Source organism: Miniopterus natalensis, chromosome 15 (genome assembly GCF_054644295.1).
Source record: "Miniopterus natalensis isolate mMinNat1 chromosome 15, mMinNat1.hap1, whole genome shotgun sequence".
Taxonomy (NCBI): Eukaryota; Metazoa; Chordata; class Mammalia; order Chiroptera; family Miniopteridae; genus Miniopterus; species Miniopterus natalensis.
This window is the reverse complement of record NC_142095.1, coordinates 5,411,655-5,433,029: the sequence shown is the minus strand read 5'-3', so window position 1 is coordinate 5,433,029 and position 21,375 is coordinate 5,411,655. Positions and strand designations below refer to the sequence as shown.

Below are 21,375 nucleotides of genomic sequence, written 5' to 3'. Positions count from 1 at the left end.
TCCCGAGCTCCCTGGACGACTCCCGGACTTCAGCTGAGTGAGGGGAGCCGAGTTCTGGCCCGATGCCAGACCCCGGAGCCAGCCTCCGGGCCTCTCCCTCGCCTCCTGTTGCCCTTTAGTTTCTTGCTCCCCACGGCCACTGTCCCTTCTCGGGGCCATTCAGAAGGTGCCCGGGTGGTCTGCGGAGGGCCAGTCGCCTTCCTGGCCAGCGTCAGGATTCTCTGTCTCTGTCTCTGCTGTTGTTTCCCCACCTGTCACTGTAAAGAGTGATTTACTCATCTCTCGCCACGAGGGGAGGGGAGATCATTTAGTCTTGTCCCCGTCATTGCCTGTCCCCAGCCAGCGCAGGACTTTCATTGCTCTGTGCTTAATGCTGGAGTCAAAACCTCTTTCAGCTGAGTCCTGAGGTTCTGCCCTTGAGTCCTGGGTGGCTGAAGGGATTGTCACAGAGTTCTGATCACCTCCAAGGGCTGCCATCACCTTGTTTCCGTGGGCTTGGGTCATATTTACAAAAGGAAAAACAGAAATGTTAGGACTTGCGAGAATTCTCTGGCATCCACGATCTTTTGCAGGCTTCTTTTTGTGCCATTTCCCACACGCGTGGAAGTGGGAGCCGTGGTGGCTGTTGGTACTCTTGCAAAGAACATGTGCGAGACTTGACCCCAAACCATTGTTGCTGCATGCACTTGTTAATAAAACACTGTCTGCCAGGAAACCAAGTTTCTTGTATTCTCCTTTGTGCCATGCATAGTCCTAATTTCCCAGTTATTATTTGAAGTAACTTTTAACAGCAATAGAGAAAAAAAAGGAGTAAAATATATTAGCTATCTATTGTTCTGAGCCAGAATGGGGCAGATGTGGGACATTTCCAGAGTATGCAAATTTCAACTGTGCAGGGAAAATTATTTTCCTCGGTGTCTTTTCTTTTACTATAAAATTATCCAAAAATTTACTCTTACTGTAAAATTATGCAAATATTGTTGCTATAAAATTATTTCAAATTTTACTGTTACTATAAAATGATTCAAAATATGACAATAAAACAGCATCAATTTGTAGATTAAAGTTTCTCTCCAACATGAAATTTACAGGGTTGTCTTTTGTGTGTGTGTGTGGAGTAAGAAGATGGTGCTTTTTGTTAACTGGATTTGGTCTCCTTTTAAGAGCTCTGGATTCTAACATACGGGTGTCGGAGTGGGGAAGGGACTGAGATTTTGCCCTGTCATATGCACCTGATAACCATGTTTCCTTTCAGTCGATGGGCTGCATGTATGAAGGTGGTCCCATAGAGTATAACAGCTGAAATTTTTCTATTGCCTAGTGACATAGCCATCAATGCCATAGTACAATGAACTAGTCACGTTTGTGTCTCTCTGTTTTGTGGTGACATCTTCTACATGGTGACATGTTCAGAGAGCCTGGGCAGGAGTGCTCTGCCCTGCAGTGGCTGTTCAGCTAGATGCATTCTTCTCTTAAAGCCTTACCAGATAGGCCGCAGTGGGCATCCCCATCTTATTAAAGGAGAGGGGATGTCCGAGAGCCCAGAGCTGGTGAGTAGAAGCATTGTCAGGACTAGAGATGAGGTCTGCTGATTGCTAACTAGCAGGAGGGAAGGAGTGAGGAGCATATGGGATCACCGTTCGTGCCCAGACAGGGAATCGCCCTGTGTCCACTCATGTGGTCACCCTCTGGCACATAGTAAGCCCACTGGCAGAATCGCTTTGCGGCTGAGAGCCCAGATTCAAGATCTGACTCAGGCTCCACCACTTAATCGATCAATGACCTTAAGCAAATTTAGTTCCCTGATATTTAAAAATGGGGATAACAACACAGCTTACCTTAGGGAATTGTGGTTGTATTGAATTAGCCCAAAGACAGAGCTCAGAGCTCTTAATTGCTCAGTAAGAGTGATAGGCTTTAAGACTGAATTGATTTTTCCATTGGGATGGCCAACAAAATAAATTGCAAGTGGACTAAAAGTAAGTGGGGAAAAAAACCCAATGCAAACACAAAACAATTTGAAACGAGCACATAATGCAATAGAAGAAGCCGTGAAGTAAAATGCTGGTACACTGGAATATATGAAAGTGAAATTTAGGTGCAAAAATCTAAGGAAAAGGTAAGCAATAAATGAAAAAGATTACAATGTATTTGCTAGCCAAAGAATTCATATCCTTTATATGTTAAAAAATCTAACAAGTCGGCAAGAAAACACTGAATGCATACATCAAGAGAAAATACACATGTCAAGTGGTAAGTATATACATCAAGTAAAAGGAAGTTCTGTTTTTCAGTTATGGAAATTACAAAGAAACCATAATGAAATTTACAATACACAGTACTGGTCAGCATGCAAGAAAAAAGCATATATTGTTGATGGAAGTGTTTATTGCTGTGTTGTTGTTTGAGAGCACTTTGAAAATATATACCAAGGGGTAAAAATGTCCATAAAATGGACCTTAAAAATGTCCACCTGATCTTACATCTAGACATAAGACATATATGAAATGATTAAACAATTATTTCTGAAAGGTGTTAAACTGACAACCACCCAAATTCCCAACAAAAAAGTAATGCTTAAAATGTCTAGTTCTCTAATGAGATATCTTCAAAGGATATTTAATGACCTTAAAATCTCAGGCAAAAAGCTAAGGAGACAAAGAAAGGAAACAGACATTTGTGGCACAAGCCCCAATTCAGAAAACTACATGTGGGGGTAGGTCTGTGTTAAAAGTGGGGGTGTGTGTGGGGGGGGAGCCTCTAGGGAAAAAATGACGTTAACAGTAGTGATCCCGAGGTAAGAACTGGCATTTTTATTTTCTGCAGTTTACAGCTTTTCTTTCATTTCCTCGGGAGGAAAGCACGTTATACGGGAAAGATCAACCGGTCCCCGAGGGACTGGCCCCTGGGCAGTGTCCGGCGTCTCCGCCCCGCCCCGGGTTCCAGTCCCCTTGGACGTTTCGGGGGTGGGGGGGGTCCCCTGGTCCGTGAGCATGGCACCTGTGAGACGAGGGGACTAGACCGGGCGACCTGGGCCTTGTTGCTGTAGAAACGCTCGTGCCCAGTGCCTTGCGGTCTCCCGATGGCCCCGGGCTTTGCGGGGACGGGGCTGCAGACGCCCCGCTCTGCGCGGCTCCCGCTGCAAAGCCCGGAGCCCGGACCTCGGGCCCACCGCGTCCCCGGGCACCGGCCGTGCGTCGCTGTCCGCGGGGAACCGGCCAGAGCTGCTGCCCGCAGCGCGCCTCGGTGGCATCGGGCAGCTAACCGCCGGCCAGCGTCGCTCCGCCTCCGCTCCCCCCCGCCCCTGCTCCAAACTGCTCCCTTTCCAGGCGGGTTTTCCTAAACGCACCACGTTTCACAGACTCTTCTTCAGGGGGGTCACTAACGAGGCGCTTGCAATTCACGAGCCACCTCGCGCAGCCCCGGGTTGCAAATAAAGCTTAAAAGACGACACTGCGGGCAGCGTGGCGTTAAAATAAATGATCTTTAGCCTCTGCACTCGAGTTACAGTCTCTCCCACGCGGGCCCTGGAGCGTCTAACTGCGATGGGGCAAAATGCGCACCTCGAGCCAGCCAGGAGTCGAACCTAGAATCTTCTGATCCGTAGTCAGACGCGTTATCCATTGCGCCACTGGCCCGATGCTGCCGAGAGCTGCGGCGACGTGGCTTAGCTCTTACGCAGCCTCAGCAGGCTCCCCGGCTCCTGAGGCTCCGCCTTTCCTGCAAACGCTCTCCGCCAATCCGCAGCGGCGACGTCATTACGCTCCATCCCCCTACGTTCTGACGGCGTCTCCCGGAATGCGCGAAGTTTGTCCCCGGCCGCCTCCCGTCCGCTCGCTGGCCTGGCGGGGCGTGGAGAGGGGCGGGGCCGGGCTGGGGCTGCGGCCGCCGCGCCAGGGTGACCGGTAGCGCCGTAGCCGAGGTGGCGACGCGGGGCGGGGCGGGCGCACTGAGGAGGAAGGCGGTGGCGGTGCGGGATGGCGGCGACAACCTACGAGCGGCTGAAGCTGTGAGTCCCGCGAGCAGGAGGCCGTTGACCGACAGGGGCGGCGGGCGGGGCGGCAGGGGCGGGCCGCTGGCCCCGGGGCAGGCGCCCGGGTCCCCGGGCGGCGGGCCGGTGTGGGGGCCCCGCGTCCTCTTCGCCTTCGTCGCCAGGCGCGGCCGCCCCGGGGCCCCGCCCGAGTCTCCCCGGGCTCCGGAGCGACAGGGTCGCCGGCCTGTCTCCGCCCCGCGCGGCCTCTGCGCCCCGGCGGGCGGGCGGAGCTGCAGGCCGGCCTCGGCCCCCGGCTCGGCCTTGGGATGCAGCCCTTCTCGTTCCTCCTCACTTTTTTTTTTTTTTTTGAGAGGTCGCGGCTAAATTTGTCCTTATTACTCAGCAGAGAAAGTTTTTTTTGTTGTTGTTGTTTTATTTTTTTATCTTTTCCTTATTTAATGGACCCATGACAGCACGTTGGAGCCCACACAGATCGACCGCCCGCCCAGGCTTTAGGATGCAGGAAAAAAAGTGAAGTTCCGTCAATACTCTTAAGGTCCTGACGGATTTACTGCGCTTTAAATGTAACTCAGCGCGAACATACAGCAGGTTCCTAAGCCCAGGTTGACAGCCGGAGGCTGGTCTCCAGAATGTGAGCGCTGCGGGTCGGCCTTTCTGTAAAGGGACGTTCTTGAGGCTTGGCGACGTTATCTCTGGCTGTTAGAGTCGTAAATTAGGTATTTGTAAGGTATTTGGCTTGCCCTGGATAAATAAAGACATGCATGTCCCTTAGCCTTTCCGTCCGGCCCCTGCGCTGTTCTAGTCTGTGAATAACTTTGCCCTGCTCACCTTGCACCTCCTGCTTTAGCTCTACACTGAAAATCCAGGGCCTGTAGTCTGAGAATGCCTTTGGCAGCAGAAGCAGATGTAATCTTTGAGGAGCTTATCCTTCCCCACGTAAATGAAAACGTCTTGGTACTTAGGCATCGGTGTCTCATTTCCTTTGCAGGGATATGAAGACATCAGAATGTGGCTTTGGGCCCTTTCTGTGCTCCCCAGCAGAACCTCAAGCTCACTGAACTTTCTCCCAGGTTCAGTTTAAAGTTAGGGATGCAAAATTGGGGATGAGGTCACTTGGACATCGGCTATTTTGTGGAAAAGGTGAAGATTACTGTTCCCTCGCCCACTCCTTTTGCCGCTTCCGTTTCCTGTACTGCAGTTCTCCTTGAAAACCCCGGCCGCAGACTTCCCTCCACGTTGCCCCGGCCAAGTTTCCTCATTCTCTCCAGTTCCTTTTGCAAGGTGATCACCTGAGTCTGGCAGTGTCTCTGACCAGAGTACTGGTCTGGCCAGTGTCACGTGGGCTCTGCTGGCTAATTAGCTTATTGCTGTCTATCTGATAGTGACTAAAGGGCTGAATAGGATCCTACGCCAGGTCTCAGATGTTTAGTTTAAGCAATACAGAGCCTAGGCTTGATGCAGCTCAGAGTTAGGTTACAGAATGCAGCAGAATTTTCCCGTGGTAAAGATTGAATGGGGTGGAGAACTTGAGCTGCCAAGGAGGCACTAAGTGCACCAGTCCAGACCTAAAAAAAAAAAAAAAAAAAAAAAAGCTCTACATCCATAAGAGAAAGGAAATTTGGCCCTTAAATGATGACACTGATGCTTTTGTATTGATTTTCTGTGGGAAGTGGAAACTTTAAATTTGGGCAAAAAGTAATTCTGGGGTTATGTGAAAGTCCTTCTCTAAATTGTCAGTCCTTAACTTTTTTCCCTGACAAAAAGTTTTGAGTGCTTTTTGCAACTTTGTTTTTCTTTACCCAGGAGTTTGTGAGTTGAAATCGCCCCTCTTACTCCTTTTTGGCCCTTTCTGCTATGAGGCATGCTGGTCGGGGTTTTGAATGTGGCCTGATCTGAGGAATATTCTTTTTTAGATGCATTTCGAGGTGGAAGTAGTTTTCAACCTATATTAGAATTAGTAGGATACAATAGCTGTTTTTAAAAATGTGTCTCAAGATTTTTTTTTTTAATGTTTTTACTGATTTTAGAATGAGGGAAGAAAGAAACATTGATCTGCTTCCCGCAGCGCCTTACTGGGGATTGAGCACGCAACCCAGGCATCCTGACAGGGAATTGAATGAGCGACCCTTTGGTGCATGGGATGGCACCCAACTAACTGAGCCACACCTACGTTTTAAGAGAGATACATACGAGAGATAGTTTGATAATATTTAATTATGAAAGTATTGCTACTGAGTTTATTTCAGTATTGAAGTGTTTGGATTTTAAATAATAATTTGCTCTGCATCATGCCATACATTTTCTCGAGTCTCTCTCTGTCCTGCTGTGAAGTTCACCTAAATGCTCTCATTTCATCCCCTACTCCCCTGCTTACAATTTCCAGTTCCATTTTGTGGCTCTATAGGGTTAAGTCCCCATTTCTTAGCCATCTGTACTTTTACCCTCTTCACAATCCGTGCCCTAACTTTATTTTCTAAAACTGCCCTATACCTTTCCCCCTCCACCAGCCTTGACAGTCTCCTTCTAGGTTCGGGGGTGGGCTTTTGTTGGCCGTCCTACCCAGATGCCTTCTCCTCTCTCCCCTGTCACCTGCTGGTCGTACCCATGACAGAGCTGAGAGATACCGGGCTTTTTTAGTCACGAAGACTTAGATTCACATCCTGACCTTGTTACTTGCTTTGTGTCCTGGCCATGTTACTCATCTCTCTAACACAGTTTTTCATCCATAAATGAGAACATTACTATTTCACAGGATTATTACAAGGCTTGAAAGAGTGTAGATGAAATACCCAGCGTACTAACATGTTCACTATGAGAATCCTTTTTTTCCACGTCCTTCCCTTCACTGAGCTGCCAGACCAGTGAAGGAATGAGACACTAAAGCGTCTACATGGTTTGCACATTCTGTCTCAGGATTGATTAACAGTGTATTTACTGTCTCTTGGACGAGGCCTGAGAGTTGCAGTGATCAATCCATAGCACTGTTTGCACCACTCACTTTGCCACCTACAAATGATGAAATCCTTATACATACTTTGTTTCTCCAGCTGGGTTGCAAATATGTGGAACATATTAGAAACCCCTTAACCTAGATTTCTTCTGTCCTCCTTAGTACCTAACATAAAACCTGTACAGAGTAGATCTCAGTGAACCACCTGAGTAAATGAAAGGACCGTTCCAGTGTAGAACCTACCAGCACTTCAGTTGGAGTAATTTGGAACGCAGTCTTTTGAAGTAGCAGCAACTTAAGTCATTTCATGTATATTAATGTATTTCCAATGGCTCTGTGAGGTCATCGGTTGATATATATCCGCATCGTTGCTGAAGACAGGGAAATAATTGCCCTTGCCCCACGGTCAGGTCACACAGCTCGGACACAGCAGACCTGGTTTCAGAGCAGCAGGGCCAGAGTCTAGTGATCTTTCCATTACACTGCATTATTCAAATGACCTTTTTTTCTCTTATCAGATTGCTTCTGGTCTTCATCCTTGGAAATGTCGGGTATAGAAATGAGTCACAATTGAAAGTAGTTGACATGTCCATATTGATTTTTAATATAGGAAACAATACTGATTTGTTTGGAATTTAAAATTTATACTTTTTAAACATCCAGTCAATTCTTAATATTTTATTTTAAGACTCCTTTTAAGCCATTTGTGTATGCATGGATAATGTCAATGATAAATTTGAAATTACAACAAATCCATTATTGGAAACAAAGCATTTAAAAAAAATTCTTTTAAAAAAATTTCTTTGAAATAGGTATAAGGCAAGAAATCCTTTAGAAAGCAAACCAGGCAGACTGCAGCTTACCTCTGAAGAAACATGGTTTCCTTCCTCCCTGAGGAAGTTGCCTTTCTTCTTAAAAGACTGTCATAGCTGTGAGGTCAGTCAGGACAGGAGAACAGATGTAAACTAAGCTACACCGTGATGAAGACATATGTGGTCTCTAGTACAGTGAACGTTTAGATGATTCACACGTCTCTCTGCATGGAAGGATGGAGAGAAGCTAAGATTATCCTCTTAAGTTTAGGCACAGAGGAAGTGAAGTCTGGATCCAAGGCATTGGTTGGGTGGGGTTCAGGCTAGGAAGTCTAGGTTAGTGCTAGGCTGCACTAGATCACTTGCTGTGCTTGTTTTAAATGCATATTCTAGAGCCCCACAGTGGGCTTGCTGAGGCCTGGCAGCCTGCAAGGTAAGCCAGCTGTCATGGCAGTTCTCTTCCTGTCTAACGGTTAAAGAACTTAAGGCTGTGTTGAGCTGAGTGAGGACCAGAGCATGCTGGTAGAAGAGCGTTCTTTGGAGGGACTGGGGCTCTGGAAGATTTTGCTGTGGGTTAGAGCTTCATATTAGGTGGCATTTAGGTCTGGTCTTATGAAGGAGACTGGTTTTTGGAGAGAATGGGGTGTAGGATGGACAGAGAATAGGAAGTAGGTGGGACCTCAAGGATTTGAGGAAGAAGATGGAATTAAAATGAATTGGCTTCCTAGAAATAGCGGCTTGGGTTTGGGGACTGGGTCGGCTCCTGGGTTGTCTGGATGAACCTGGGCTATGGGAGAGGTGTCCAAGGAGTCGCACTACGAGGAAGACACTGCTGAGACCTGAAGGGAGGAAGGATGAGCGGTGGTGGGAGCACATTCTGGGTATGGGTGTAGTAGGTTCACAGGACCCCCCTTTACTATCTGAGTTTTTACTTTTTGCTAGCTCATCTAGTAATTTGTTATGCTTATATGTTTTCAACTAGAGAGAGATATGATAAATTTATCATTAAGACTTTGATTCAGTTCTTTATGTAAGATTTTTGAGGAAATATGTTCTTGCTAGTTTTGTGACAGAACAATCACCATACTTCTATGCAAGTAGTAATTTTATTGTTGCTATTTTAAATTGTGGTAAAATACACAAAGCATAAAATTTACCATCACCCATGTTTAAGTGTACAGTTCAGTGGCATGAAGCACATTCACACTGTTGTGCAACCAGCACCACCAGCCATCTCCAGAACTCTCTTCATCTTGCAAAACCCAAACTCTGTACCTAGTAGACAACTCCCCATTCTCCCTGCCCCCACCCCAGTATTTTGAAGAGGTCAGTTGTTTCCTGAAACAAATAAATCTTACATGGGAAGAAAAAGGGAGTATGTTTTCAGATACCAGAAATTCATATTGCCAACACTGAAAGAAAATAAAAATGACATCTGATGTTTATATTATAATTAAATATATTGCCTTTCTTAAAATTTAACGAGGGTAATTTTTGAAAAGCACTCTTAAAAGCTATTGAATTCCAAGTGGCTGTAAGATTAAGTACATTTATATTAAATGTAATAGTGAGAATTTCCTTTGTTAAATTTAACTTTTAGTTCCCTGTGATTTCTTTTTCGTCCCATACTTGGGCAGTAATCCATAAATGGAAACTAGTCAATCAAATGAAAGTTGTTAATAGGAAGTAATTGTTATTTAAGTATTATGTTATTTTTATCTGTCTCCCCAAATATGTGTCATCTCAACAGAAACCAGAACTCGGGGTTGACATTGAACCACGGGTCTTGACGGAAACAAGGTAGTATTCTTGTGCAGTTAGAGGTAATAGTTAATGCCCGTTGGATTCTTATAGCCTCACCAGACAGTTTACGTAGGTCCAGAGCTCTTTTCAATATACAGTATTACTTTGAACTTCAGAGATTTGTTATCAACAGCATAATTAATGAGCAAATCATGTTCTCGGAAGGGTTCTCCTTGTCTTCTAAAATCTAGTTCATAAAATACTCAATGTGAGGGAGTTTCATGGAAATGAGAGACATCACAGCAATTGAGGCCATTCTTTTGGCAGCAGGGAGAGGATTTTCTCCTAGGTTTTGGTCATCATTGAGTCTTTTATCTTGGTTTCCATGTAGTTATTACTTTGAGAATTCAGTATGGCCTGTTAACTGGTTAATTTTGAGAAACTCCTGACAAACTTGGCTTCAGTGACATATTGTAGGCTTTCCAATCAGAAAACACACTGCTCCCTATTTCTCCTCTTATTAGTTACATTATAACATCAAATCCAGTTAAAATTTGACCTGTCAAGATCTTTTCTTAGCTAGGAGAAAGGAAAACATTTTTAAAAGTTTTGTTTACCCTGTCACTGAGCCAAAGAAAACATTAGTTAAGGGCCCTGTATAAAAACCAGTGTAGTGTGGGTGTGTGTTATAGTCTTTTAAAAAATTGATTGGAACTTCTGCTATCTTGTGTGAAAAATACCAAGGGGAGTGGATAAGCTTAGGGTCCTTATCTGCAGAGACTTGGTAGCCTGTTTGGTGAGGATTAAAGACAAAAAAATAGTAAAACCATACTCACCAGCAACAGTTAAACCACTGGATGTTTACTTAAGTCTTTCTGACAGTAAGTCCTGGATATTTCAAGTTAGTTTCACTAGCTTTTGAAATGGAACCTGGAAAGCATAAAACTTACAGAATAAACCCTGTTGTGCTTCATTCAGATCACTGTCAAGGCCAGTTAAAGAGTGGTGGGAAATGGAAGGAGGGAAGGAAGAGGGAGAGAGCAGAGGGATCCATAGGTGACTGTGAGCTGGGATGACACCTGCCATTGTGACTGGTGGGATTCTGAGTCATTGCTTATTACTCATCTTGTAAATGTTGATTAGCTGGCAGGCTCACAGTTCCTATCGCCATCTCTCCGATTCTTAGGCCGTTTTCAGTAACATCAGAATAGCCTGGTGGCGGCTGCAGCAACTTAGATCCAGCAGCATCTCCTTGAGACGTAATATCCGGCAGAAGTCAGAGCCCTTGAACTGGAAGTCTCTGCCTTGACCCGCATTACTCATTTTTGTTTTTCTTATTTTAACACATTTTTAAACTTAATTTTATTTTAATCTCACACACGTATATGGTTTAAAAGTAAACAGTACGCAAAGCTTATAATAAAAGAGAGCACCGTAGCACGACTCTGCACTCCCAGTTCCCCCTGCCCCAGGCATCTGCTTTCAGCTCTTTAAGCGATTTCCTCTGATATTTTACTCCACATTTCTAAACAACACCCTGTATTGCTGTTTCCTGATGTTTTTTTCTAGTTTTAATCTTCTGATGACTTTGTACTTCCAAAGATGAGAATTTAGCTTTTATACCACATTCTCTTCCTCCCCTTCTCAGTGTAGTTATAGTAAGATAGTCAGTGGTCATATTGTCATGGTTATGTAGATAGAGGTCAAATGAAGTCAGTGGTACAGTATAATTACATTTCCTTATAAAAATATTTTATTTTTTCTGGAATTAAAAAGTGGCTATCTCTTTGGCTTTTTTTTCACCGTCTCTATCACTAATCTTCAGTCTCAGCAATAAAATTCCTTTCAAACATGTCAGGAGACTGTCAATTCATTTTCTTCTCTGAGACTTACCTCTGGGCGCCTCTGCCCCTGCTTCCGTCTGGACTGGCTGTTCTTCAGGCCTGCTGCATAGCTCTTGTCCTGGACTCTCTTCACCATTGTCATGAGAATTTCTATCACGTCTCTTGTGTTGGATTCCAGGCCTAACTCGATTTATGCTATTGTTGTGAAACAGACTTCCTTCTAAGAAAGAGTGAAAGACATATCTTTTGAGACATGGCACATCTGAAAATGTTTTCATTCTATTGTCACACTCGTTTGATACGTGGCTTTGTATAGACTTCACAATTAGAAATTATTGTCCTTCAGAACTTTAAAGACCTTGCTGTTGAATAGTCCAGTAGTGTGGCTGTTGAATATTTCAGTGCTGCTCTCTCTTGTTTTTCCCCTCCCATTCTCTTTGATCACAGTTGTTCCAGGAACTTTTACATGTTGTTTCATTTAATCCTCAAGAAGATTGAGCACCACCATCCCCAGGATTTCCCACATACCTTTATTTTCTTTATAGCATTTACTACTGTCTGAAATCGCTGAATTAGTTCCTAGCATATTGGTTGTCTTTTCTATTACAGTGTAAGCTCTGTGATCCAGGGACTTTGTACCACTAGTACCTAGAACAAGGCCTGGCATGGGGTAGACACTTGTAACTTGGCCAGCTCTACATAGCCAGTAACAGCAAAGTCAGGATTAGAACTTCTGAATTCTTTTTTTTTAATCCTTACCCGAGGACATTTTCATTGATTTAGAGAGAGAGAAAAATTGATCAGTTGCCTCCTGCATGCACCCTGACCAGGGATGGAACCCAGATATATGCCCTAACTGGAATTGAACACACGACCCTTCGGTGTACTGTTTGATGCTCCAACCAACTGATCCACACTGGCCAGGGTGAATCTCTGTATTATTTACTGCAAATCTTGAACCCTTTTCAGTATAACTACTACTAATACATTGCTCTTATAATTTGGTAGTCTTCAATTCAAATTAAATATAATAGTTCAAATATAATAATCATCCCTTATAAATAGGGCTTAGGTTGGTTTGTTGATTGATTGTGATTCTGGATGGTTGCTTGGGCATTGGATTAGAACAAATCATTGGTAGTTGACGTAATGCTAAAGCAGCGTTGGTAATAGACTGTTTCTTATCAGTGTTATAATCACTTAAAAAATAAGATGACAGCCCGATTGGCGTGGCTCAGGAGTTGAGCATCGACCTAGGATCCAGGAGATTGAGGTTTGATTCCTGGTCAGGGCACATGCCCGGGTTGCAGGCTCGATCCCCAGCAGGGGGCGTGCAGGTGGCAGCCCATCAATGACTCTTTCATCATTGATGTTTCTCTCTCTCTCCCCCTCTCCCTTCCTCTCTCTGAAATCAATAAAGACATATTAAAAAAAAAAAATGACAGAGGCGAGATTATTTTTTATATTCTTCTGAACATTATGAAAGGAACTCATGGAGTTTCTTGGTACATTAGATGTGGAGCAGGATGTTCTGTGATGGCATCAGCCATTGCATGAAAGCATTCCCTGTGATTCCAGGTCCTGAGCCTGTTTAAGCCCCAGACAATGCAGGGGGACATCTGCTGCCCAGGCACTTACACAGCATTGTAAGGGTTGGGGATGTGGGGTATGGAGGGACTCTGAAGACTGAGGCTTAGTAAAATACCTTCTGATTTAGAGACAGCATTTTTTCAAAAGCTTTTATAAAGAAGTCTTGTGTTTCAGGTCTGCTTTTTAATAAAAAATTTTTCTATTTCTTATTTGGTTTTTATTTATTACCTACCTCCTAGTCCCCAGTGCTTGTGTAATGCTTAGCACACGGTTGCTTTTCAATAAATTTATTGACTTACTCTTAGGATGCAACTTACACTTACATAAAACATTCTGCAGATATGGACTGATATGTTTGATTTTTAAAAAATGACTTATTGCCCGGCCGGCATGGCTCAGTGGTTGAGCATCCACCTAGGATCTAGGAGATCATGGTTCGATTCCTGGTCGGGGCACATGCCCGGGTTATAGGCTCTATCCCTAGTGGGGGGCATGCAGTAGGCAGCCGATCAATGACTCATCATTGATGTTTCTCTCTCTCTTTCGCTCCCTCCCTCGCTCTGAAATCAATAAAGATATATTTGAAAAAAAATAAAAGTGACTTAGTAATACTAGAGGTAATTACCCTATGAGTAGATTGTCTGAAGTTTATTATATTATTTTTATTTTGTTTCAGGCTCTCTTTTTCTTTTTTATAGCTTTATTGAAGTATAGTTGATATACAATAAACTGCACGTATTTAAAGTGTACAGTTTGATACATTTTGACATCTTTCTACACCCATGAAACCATCGCCAGTATCAACATACTGAACATGTTAGTCACTGGAAAAGTTCCCTTATGCCTGTTGTAATCCCTGTCTTTTCTCCTCTCTGTCCAAGTTAAACAACTTCCATATCATCCAGCCATTCTGCTTCTAGTCTGTCACCCAAGAGAAAAGATTGCATATGTCTGCCTCAGACTTCTACAGGAATTTTCCTAGAACCTTTATTCATACTGTCCAAACTGGAAACCCAAATGTCCAACATATGAATGTATAAACAAACTTTGATATATCCATACAGGATACTATTCTGCAATGAAAAGGAATGAACTGTTACATTTAGTTTGATCTGGACACTGAGATTTGAAGCAGATTTCTCGCCTTTGTTGCATTTGCTTGATTTGTATTAAAATTTATTTTCATTCCCTTAGCACATCCCCCCAAGTGGAGGAAACTAGCCTAATATTAAGAAGTTAGTTATAGCCCTAGCCTGTTTGGCTCAGTGGTTAGAGTGTCGGCCTGCGGACTGAAGGGTCTCAGGTTCAGTTCCCACCAAGGGCACGTACCTTGGTTGCAGGCTCAATCCCTGGCCCTGGTCGGGGCCCGAGCAGGAGGTAGCCAGTCGATGCGTCACTCTCACATCGATGTTTCTTCCCCCCCCCCCCCCCTTCCTTCTGATCTTGCTGAAAAGCAATGGAAAATATCCTCAGGTGAGGATTTTTTAAAAAGTTAGTTATAGATGAACCATAAAAGGATGTGGATGTGAGTTGTATTTGGATAATAAGGGTTGACTAGTCCTCTGAGAAAGTCAGAAATGGTCGGTCCAGTGTCCTGCTACAGGACTCGTTTCTGTAACACCAGGTAGCTTATGGGGTTGGTAAATAAATGATGTCAGTTACGGTTATGTGGGTTTGCATAAGATTTTAATGGACAAGGGGAGTGGAATCGAGGGGTTAGAATTTAAAAGGAAAGGAAAACCACCTCAGGTTGGCTGCTGCACAGACAAGTTTTTTCAAGTGTGGTTTAAGAACAGTAAAGATTAGTTCCTGGGGTGTGTGTGGGGGGCGAGGGGGAACTAGTTTCCTCGCTGAGGCCTGAGTTTGCTCCCGGAGGGTAGTACCTCCTCCTGTGCCCACCTCCGTCTGTGTTGCTTTAGCGCCTGCACATTTGCATTTCACTTTATTTGTTTCTGTTCATTGTTAATATTTCCTGAGACAGTCCTGATGGTGCTTGTGTCCTTGCGTCGCTCTCCCGAGTTATCCAAGTTATCGCCTGAGGAACCAGCTGTTAATTTTGTTGGACTCTGATTGCAAAGTTGTGTGCATTTTGAGTTGTCTGTCCCAACCCTAATTTTACCCCCTTTATTTTTTATTTTACCAAATGAGGGTTGTTTTTTCCCCCCATTCTTTTAAGTGTGGCATCCTAACCAAAAAACACCAGAATGTTATTTTATTAAATGATTTCCTGGAAATGTCTTATTAAAAATGTTTCTAAGTATTGTTAGCTGATACTTAGATCTTGCTCACAGTGTCTCTGATGTTCCAGGTGCTTATCAAAGATTAGCTCATTTTATGCTCACAGCAGTACTACTTGATGAGTCTGGTATTGCCCTTATTTTATGGGTAACGGAACTGAAGAACAGAGAGGGTGAATAACTAGCCCAAGGTCACACAGCACAGGCAGCCTGCTTCTGCTGATGGTGCTGGTAACTACTGCCATTCACCTTCTGCACCATGTTGAAGATAGTAAATTCGAATTTATTATGGTTTTCTTGTGTAAGTCAAATTGGTGGTTTTGCAGCAAATTAGAATCTTGTCGACATTAAATATGCAAGCGAAAAGAGTGGTACTGAACACATAAGGACTGCCTAACAGCTTCATCTATTCAGAAGCTGGGACAGTAATGTCATATTTAAACCTGGCTGACATTATTGTAAGTAGTTTTTTGGGAGTCTTTATTTCATTTGGTTTAGTTACTTATGGTTTTAAATTTCTCCTAGGCATATCACACCTGAAAAATTTTACGTGGAAGCCTGTGACGATGGAGCGGATGACGTGCTTATCATTGACCGGGTGTCCACGGAGGTTACCCTCTCAGGTATTTTGTAGCCAGATTTAGAAGTGTCTGAGGAAGATTTCATACCTAAGTTGCAATAATTTAATTAGAGGTATGCCAGTGTGCAGATCTCTGAATGTATTATAAAATTTAATTCTTAAAACCTCATTTGGTTTCTATGCATTAGTTTTATGCTTTCTCCTTTTTATGAAAAGGAGAAAAGATCTTGAAAATTTTACTGTCGATAAGGACTTAAAAACATAATTATTTCTTTATTCCTTTATCTGTATTCTTAACAGGATTGGTTTTATTGATGTCTAAGTTCCTTCTCTAGTTGTAAGATTTAAGGTATTTTAAGTGAAAGTTGTTTTAGTATTAAGTTTGTGGAATTTTAATAGCTGCTTTTGTTTTTTAAAATATTAATGACTGTGAGGGTACTTTAATGAATGAAAAATAATATAAACATTATTGATTAAAACTTGTGTTTTAGGCAGATGATGTTTCTAAGCTTTATCTGCCTATCTTATCCATCTATCCAGTTGTCTTTTGGTTTGGCTTCTCTACGGTTTAAAAACAATTTTTCAGTTGTGTTTAGAACGCTGATTTCTGACTAGATTAATGTGAAATAATTTTGGTGACAAATTAATATACCATTATCACATTTAGAATTTCCTATTTCATTTGTTTAAAAATTCACCTTTAGATAGAGTTGCATATTTTTTCTTAAGTACTGTATTTGAGTGACCATGGAGTGGGCATTCAGTACACAGTAACTATCCTTTGAACAGGTAAGTGAAATATGAAAATATTGCACAGGATAGTAAAGTGCAGGAGAAGTGTGACTGTACATTTCCATTTCCTTGGTTATGGGGTTATTCTGGTAAGGACCATATATATAGTTTTCATTTGACCAAATTAGTTTGATAATTTGACATTTGCTTGATGGATGTCCTCTCAAGATAGCTGATTAGTATTAACCAATGTCAGTGTCCTTCTCCTAAAGTTTAATTACACCACTTCTTTGTACCATATTGATACAACCTAGTGTCTTATAAAAGCTACTTAGTATGGATGTATTTTCAATTATTTTTTACTTTTCGGTGACATTTGTGGGTAGAGATTGCAGACCCGTTTGAGTGGACAAAGCTAAAGGTTATGAATAGTTTGATTGTAAAGTTAATACCACACACTCCTCATGAGACACATGAAGAGATACTCTGACCTGATGCCAGTGATGATGCGGATGTGACTTGCTCACAGTTTCTCTGCCAGTTGGAAATGCAGACCATTGCCATAGAAAGATGAAAGAGAGACTTTTTTTCTCCATGAAGAACTAACCTACTCTCTTAGGAATTTTCATAGTTTCATTGCTCTTCCACTCCATTTAATATAACTTACAGCTCACTCTATTTAAGTTTATCAAACGATCTCAATGTACTCAAGATTTCCATGGAGCTTTTCATCACACTTATTCACGTAACTCATTGTGGCATGGCATTGCCAAGTAAATTGAATTACTAAGGGAATCTTAGACTTTATTCAGAATTCCTTTCTTCAGAATAATAGGACTGCTTTTAAGAAGAAGTTGGGCTTACAGCAAGGTTTCAAAGCGGTTTTCAAGGTGGTAGATAAAACTGTGACTGAAAGGAAAAATTTATAGCTGCATAAATTTGGGAAACCAAACTTGGAACAGCTTGTTTTCCCGTAAATGTCTCAGAGCTTTTATGCTCCTGCTGTGCATTCTGGCTTTCTTGGGAGGAATAGGGGCAGTGTGGGCATAGCATATAAGCTTATTTGACAGGGCATTATTTCCTAAGCTAGAGTTCTACAAAATATGTTTTGTCAGCACGTTGGCTGAAAGTTTAACAGTTATGAAATGAACGCTATAATCTAGGATTAATGGATTAATTTATCAATAAGGGCATTATTGGTCAAGCCACAGTTCGTGGCGATGCCTCCCTGCCTCTCTGTACATGTTACTGTTAGACACGAGGAGGAGGCTTGTCTGCCGTCTTTCTCCCTCGGATCTCCACCTGCACTTTCCACATACTCAGGCCTGGATAGACAGGTCTTTTTTGCATTCCATTAGTTGCCTGTTGAAATTAAAGTCATGTCTCAACCCTCCTTCCATTTTCTAATTCTCTTAAAGGGATAAAGACTTAGTTTCTGGCAGGAGGTTGAATACATTTAGTTGAAAATTGACATTAGAAATAACCCACAATTTACCTGGTAAGAACGCTGAAGTATGTTACTTTTGACACCATATCCTGGACAGGCAGAGACCTTTATTACATGGACATTGTTATTTTAAATTCTGCCAAAATGGAGGTCAAACATTAATGAAGGAGTTTGCTTTTTAAGAACAAATCATGCATGTTGATTTAGTTGAAATCAAACTAAATTTCTCGTTCTGTTGGTGAGTGTGTTCTTTGATTTTTTTTTTTTTTTCTTAAAGTCAAGAAAGATATTCCTCCTTCAGCTGTCACAAGACCAATATTTGGTATACTGGGCACAATCCATCTGGTGGCAGGTAAGATGGGCAAACGGGACACGACTGGAGTATAAGATGAATGCGTGCTTCACACCATGCTTTAGGCAAGAATATGTAGATTAGGTATTTGTCATTAATTTCTAAAAGTAATATACCCCACGTGGTTAAATTTATAAGCCAGAGGTTCTATTAAAAAATAATTTTGTTTTATTTCATCTAGAGTTGAAATCTCTAGCCAACTGAGCATTTGTCATAAATTCTATGAGTATTTAAATAAAAAAATTTTTTAAAAGTCTTTATTGATTTCAGAGAGAGGAAGGGGGAGGTGAGAGAGAGAGAAACATTGATGAGAGAGAAACATCACTGATTGGCTGCTTCCTGCACGCCCCCTCCTGGGGATCGAGCCAGCAACCCTGGCATGTGCCCTGACCAGGAATCGAACCACAATCTCCTGGATCATAGGTCAGTGCTCAACTGCTGAGCCACATTGGCTGGGCTTAAATAAAAATTTAATGCAGTGATGGACCAAAGTATTCTACCGTCAACCCCATACTGAGTTGAATATGACATAGTGCATGTTAGAAAATATCACCTGGTTCTGAGTCATCAGGAATGATTTTGTTTATCTAAATTTCATTTCATTGAACTTTTAAAAATCCATGTAATATTAGGTACTGTGCTAGATGCTAAGTGTTAAAAGATGCAAGCTCCTCTTGTCCTCACTTTGCAGCCTAGTGAGAGGCATTTAAGTAGGAGAGGGATATACATAGGAAAACTGCCAGGGGAGGGCACTTGTGGGTAGAGCCTTGAGCTAACAAAACCTTTTGCTTTTATCTTTTTGTGAAAAAAATGTGAACTTTCAATAGGAATTTTTCTAAATACTATCCTGGTCTTTCTATTTAGAATTATAAGGTTGCTTTAATAAAGTATGGGTCTTCTATCTGTATAGCATGGTACAGTCTCATTCGCTAGCCTTTGAACAAGGGGTGCTACTTTTGGCATTAGAGTTGCCTTGTTTATATTCATCTGAGTTTGGCTTTGCTTTTTTTGCAGGAAATTATTTAATTGTCATTACCAAAAAAATAAAAATAGGTGAATTTTTCAGTCATGTAATCTGGAAAGCAACAGATTTTGATATTCTTTCTTATAAGAAGACCATGTTGCATTTAACTGATATTCAGGTAAGAATTGAAAGTACTTACTAATTGCAAATCCAGGGTAGTGCCATGGGGGTGGAGCGAGGGAGGTAGAATATAAAGAAAGTTTGCTGCATTTCTACGCCTAATTATTTAAGCAGCCCATAGACAAAGCCACTTTACATACCTTTACACCTAGCATAAAATGTACTTCAAAAATTCCTCATGTATTTTATTTCTCTTGGTTTGTTTTTTAACCGACTCAATTCTTTCACATGAGAGAGAAGGACAGACGGACTGCGTGTTTGCAACACCAGTTTCAACTCCGTTCTCTTTCTGTAAAGAAGTGAAATGTTAGGTGCCTTTGAAGTTCCGTTCATCCTATTTCATTCCCTCCCTCCCCAGAGAAAAAGCTTTCACTTTCCCACATGTGAGTAAGAGAGTGTGTGTGTGTGTGTGTGTGTGTGTGTGTTCAAACAGGCCTCCTTTTGCATGATTCCTGTATACACGGATTTCACCAGCATGGTTTAGTTAATATCAGCGCCCCAACAACGTGCTTTATATTTCGGTTACCCTGGTGTGCTAACTAAAGATTATCCCACCAAAGATGAAAGTACAGACAAGAGTGACAACTCTAGGAGTGAAGTTCAGACTGAACATAAATGGAGTGTAGAGGAAATAGCTGACTGTGGGGATGCTAATGTTGTTGCTGTTCCAGAGACTCTAACTACACAGCCAGAGCTGTCAGCGAAGGTGAATTTATCCGCATTAACAGCGACCTGGTTATGTCTCATAATTGCCAAACAGCAACAGTTGGTTTTAAAATTTTTATGTATTGATTTGAAAGAGAGCGAAACATCAATTTGTTGTGCCACTTATTTATGCATTCATTGGTTGATTCTTATATGTGCCCTGACTGGGGATTGAACCCACAGTCTTGGTATATTGGGCCAAGGCTCTAACCAACTGAGCTTGCTGGCCAGGACAACAGTTATTTTTTAAAACAAAGATAAAAACAAATGTCAGTCTTGGTATTCATTGGGAAACCAGCTAAAATGATTATTAGAAAATAGAGATAGATAATTACTTTTACAGGATTTTTCTTTTAATTTTCTTTTAAAAAGAATTCTATTTTATTTACCATCCACCCCAACCAGTAAAGTTTCTTGAGAATGGAGATGATATTATTCTCTTGTTCTTTAACTCTCTGTGTTACTGGGCCCCTCATGATTTTATGTTTTTCATTTGTCAAATGAGGATCATTGCTAACCTAGCAGGGTTGTTTTTGAAGGTAAAGGAAACACAGCAGGTCATACCCCAAGTAAGTGATGTTTCATTAAATAACTTTCCTGCCCATTAGAGTAAAAATTGTGAAGGATACCAAAGGGAAGGAGTTCTGCCTAATCAGTTAATATAGTCATGCCTTCCTTACACTAGTTAGTGAGCATCGTCTGTGAGGCAGGAGCTGTCCCCAGGTCCTGTGGAAATGGCGAGCATCTCCCTCTCCAGCCCAGTCCTATGCCAGGGGTATTTAATGGGGCCAGACTGACGGGTTTTTATTTTCATTCTTTTTTCATGCTGACCAATTCCTTTTCAAGTATGACATAAACTGATTTTTTTTTTTTATCTCCTTTGTTTACAGTTACAAGATAATAAAACCTTCCTAGCAATGATAAACCATGTCTTGAGTGTGGATGGGTTTTACTTTTCAGCCACATACGATTTGACCCATACTTTGCAGCGGCTGTCCAACACTAGTCCAGAATTTCAAGAAATGAGTCTCTTGGAAAGGGTAAGCTTAATCCCATCAGTTATATTTCCTTATTTGGGTTTTTTTTTCAGAGGCATATGTCTGTTTCATCCATAAAAATATATATTGGTTTTTCTCAGTCCTGGCTATGTCAAGATTATGTATGGGACTTTGAAAATGTACCATGTTTCAAATATACATCAGTCCCAAATCTAGGACCCCAATCTGTGTGTTACACAGGCAGGAT

At 42.1% G+C, this 21,375-nt stretch overlaps 1 protein-coding gene and 1 non-coding gene across 3 annotated transcripts in view; one reads left to right on the top strand and one right to left on the bottom strand.

The window, feature by feature from the left end:
• Positions 1–3,565: 3,565 nt before the first annotated feature.
• TRNAR-ACG (transfer RNA arginine (anticodon ACG)) lies at positions 3,566–3,638 on the bottom strand. Its single transcript has one exon. It is a non-coding gene; the product is annotated as a tRNA-Arg (tRNA).
• Positions 3,639–3,967: 329 nt separating this feature from the next.
• The window catches only part of SACM1L (SAC1 like phosphatidylinositide phosphatase), a 36,077-nt gene continuing 18,669 nt past the window's right edge, over positions 3,968–21,375 (top strand). Inside the window, exons 1-5 of one of the 2 annotated variants that reach the window (XM_087824804.1) lie at positions 3,968–4,009; positions 15,696–15,793; positions 18,207–18,281; positions 19,296–19,423; positions 21,021–21,170. In XM_087824804.1, coding sequence (XP_087680930.1) covers positions 3,978–4,009; positions 15,696–15,793; positions 18,207–18,281; positions 19,296–19,423; positions 21,021–21,170 — 483 coding nt within the window. In that variant the 5' untranslated portion in view covers positions 3,968–3,977. Of the gene's footprint in view, positions 4,010–15,662; positions 15,794–18,206; positions 18,282–19,295; positions 19,424–21,020; positions 21,171–21,375 lie in introns of those variants that run through there. The other variant, XM_016196070.2, reaches the window with a different exon arrangement.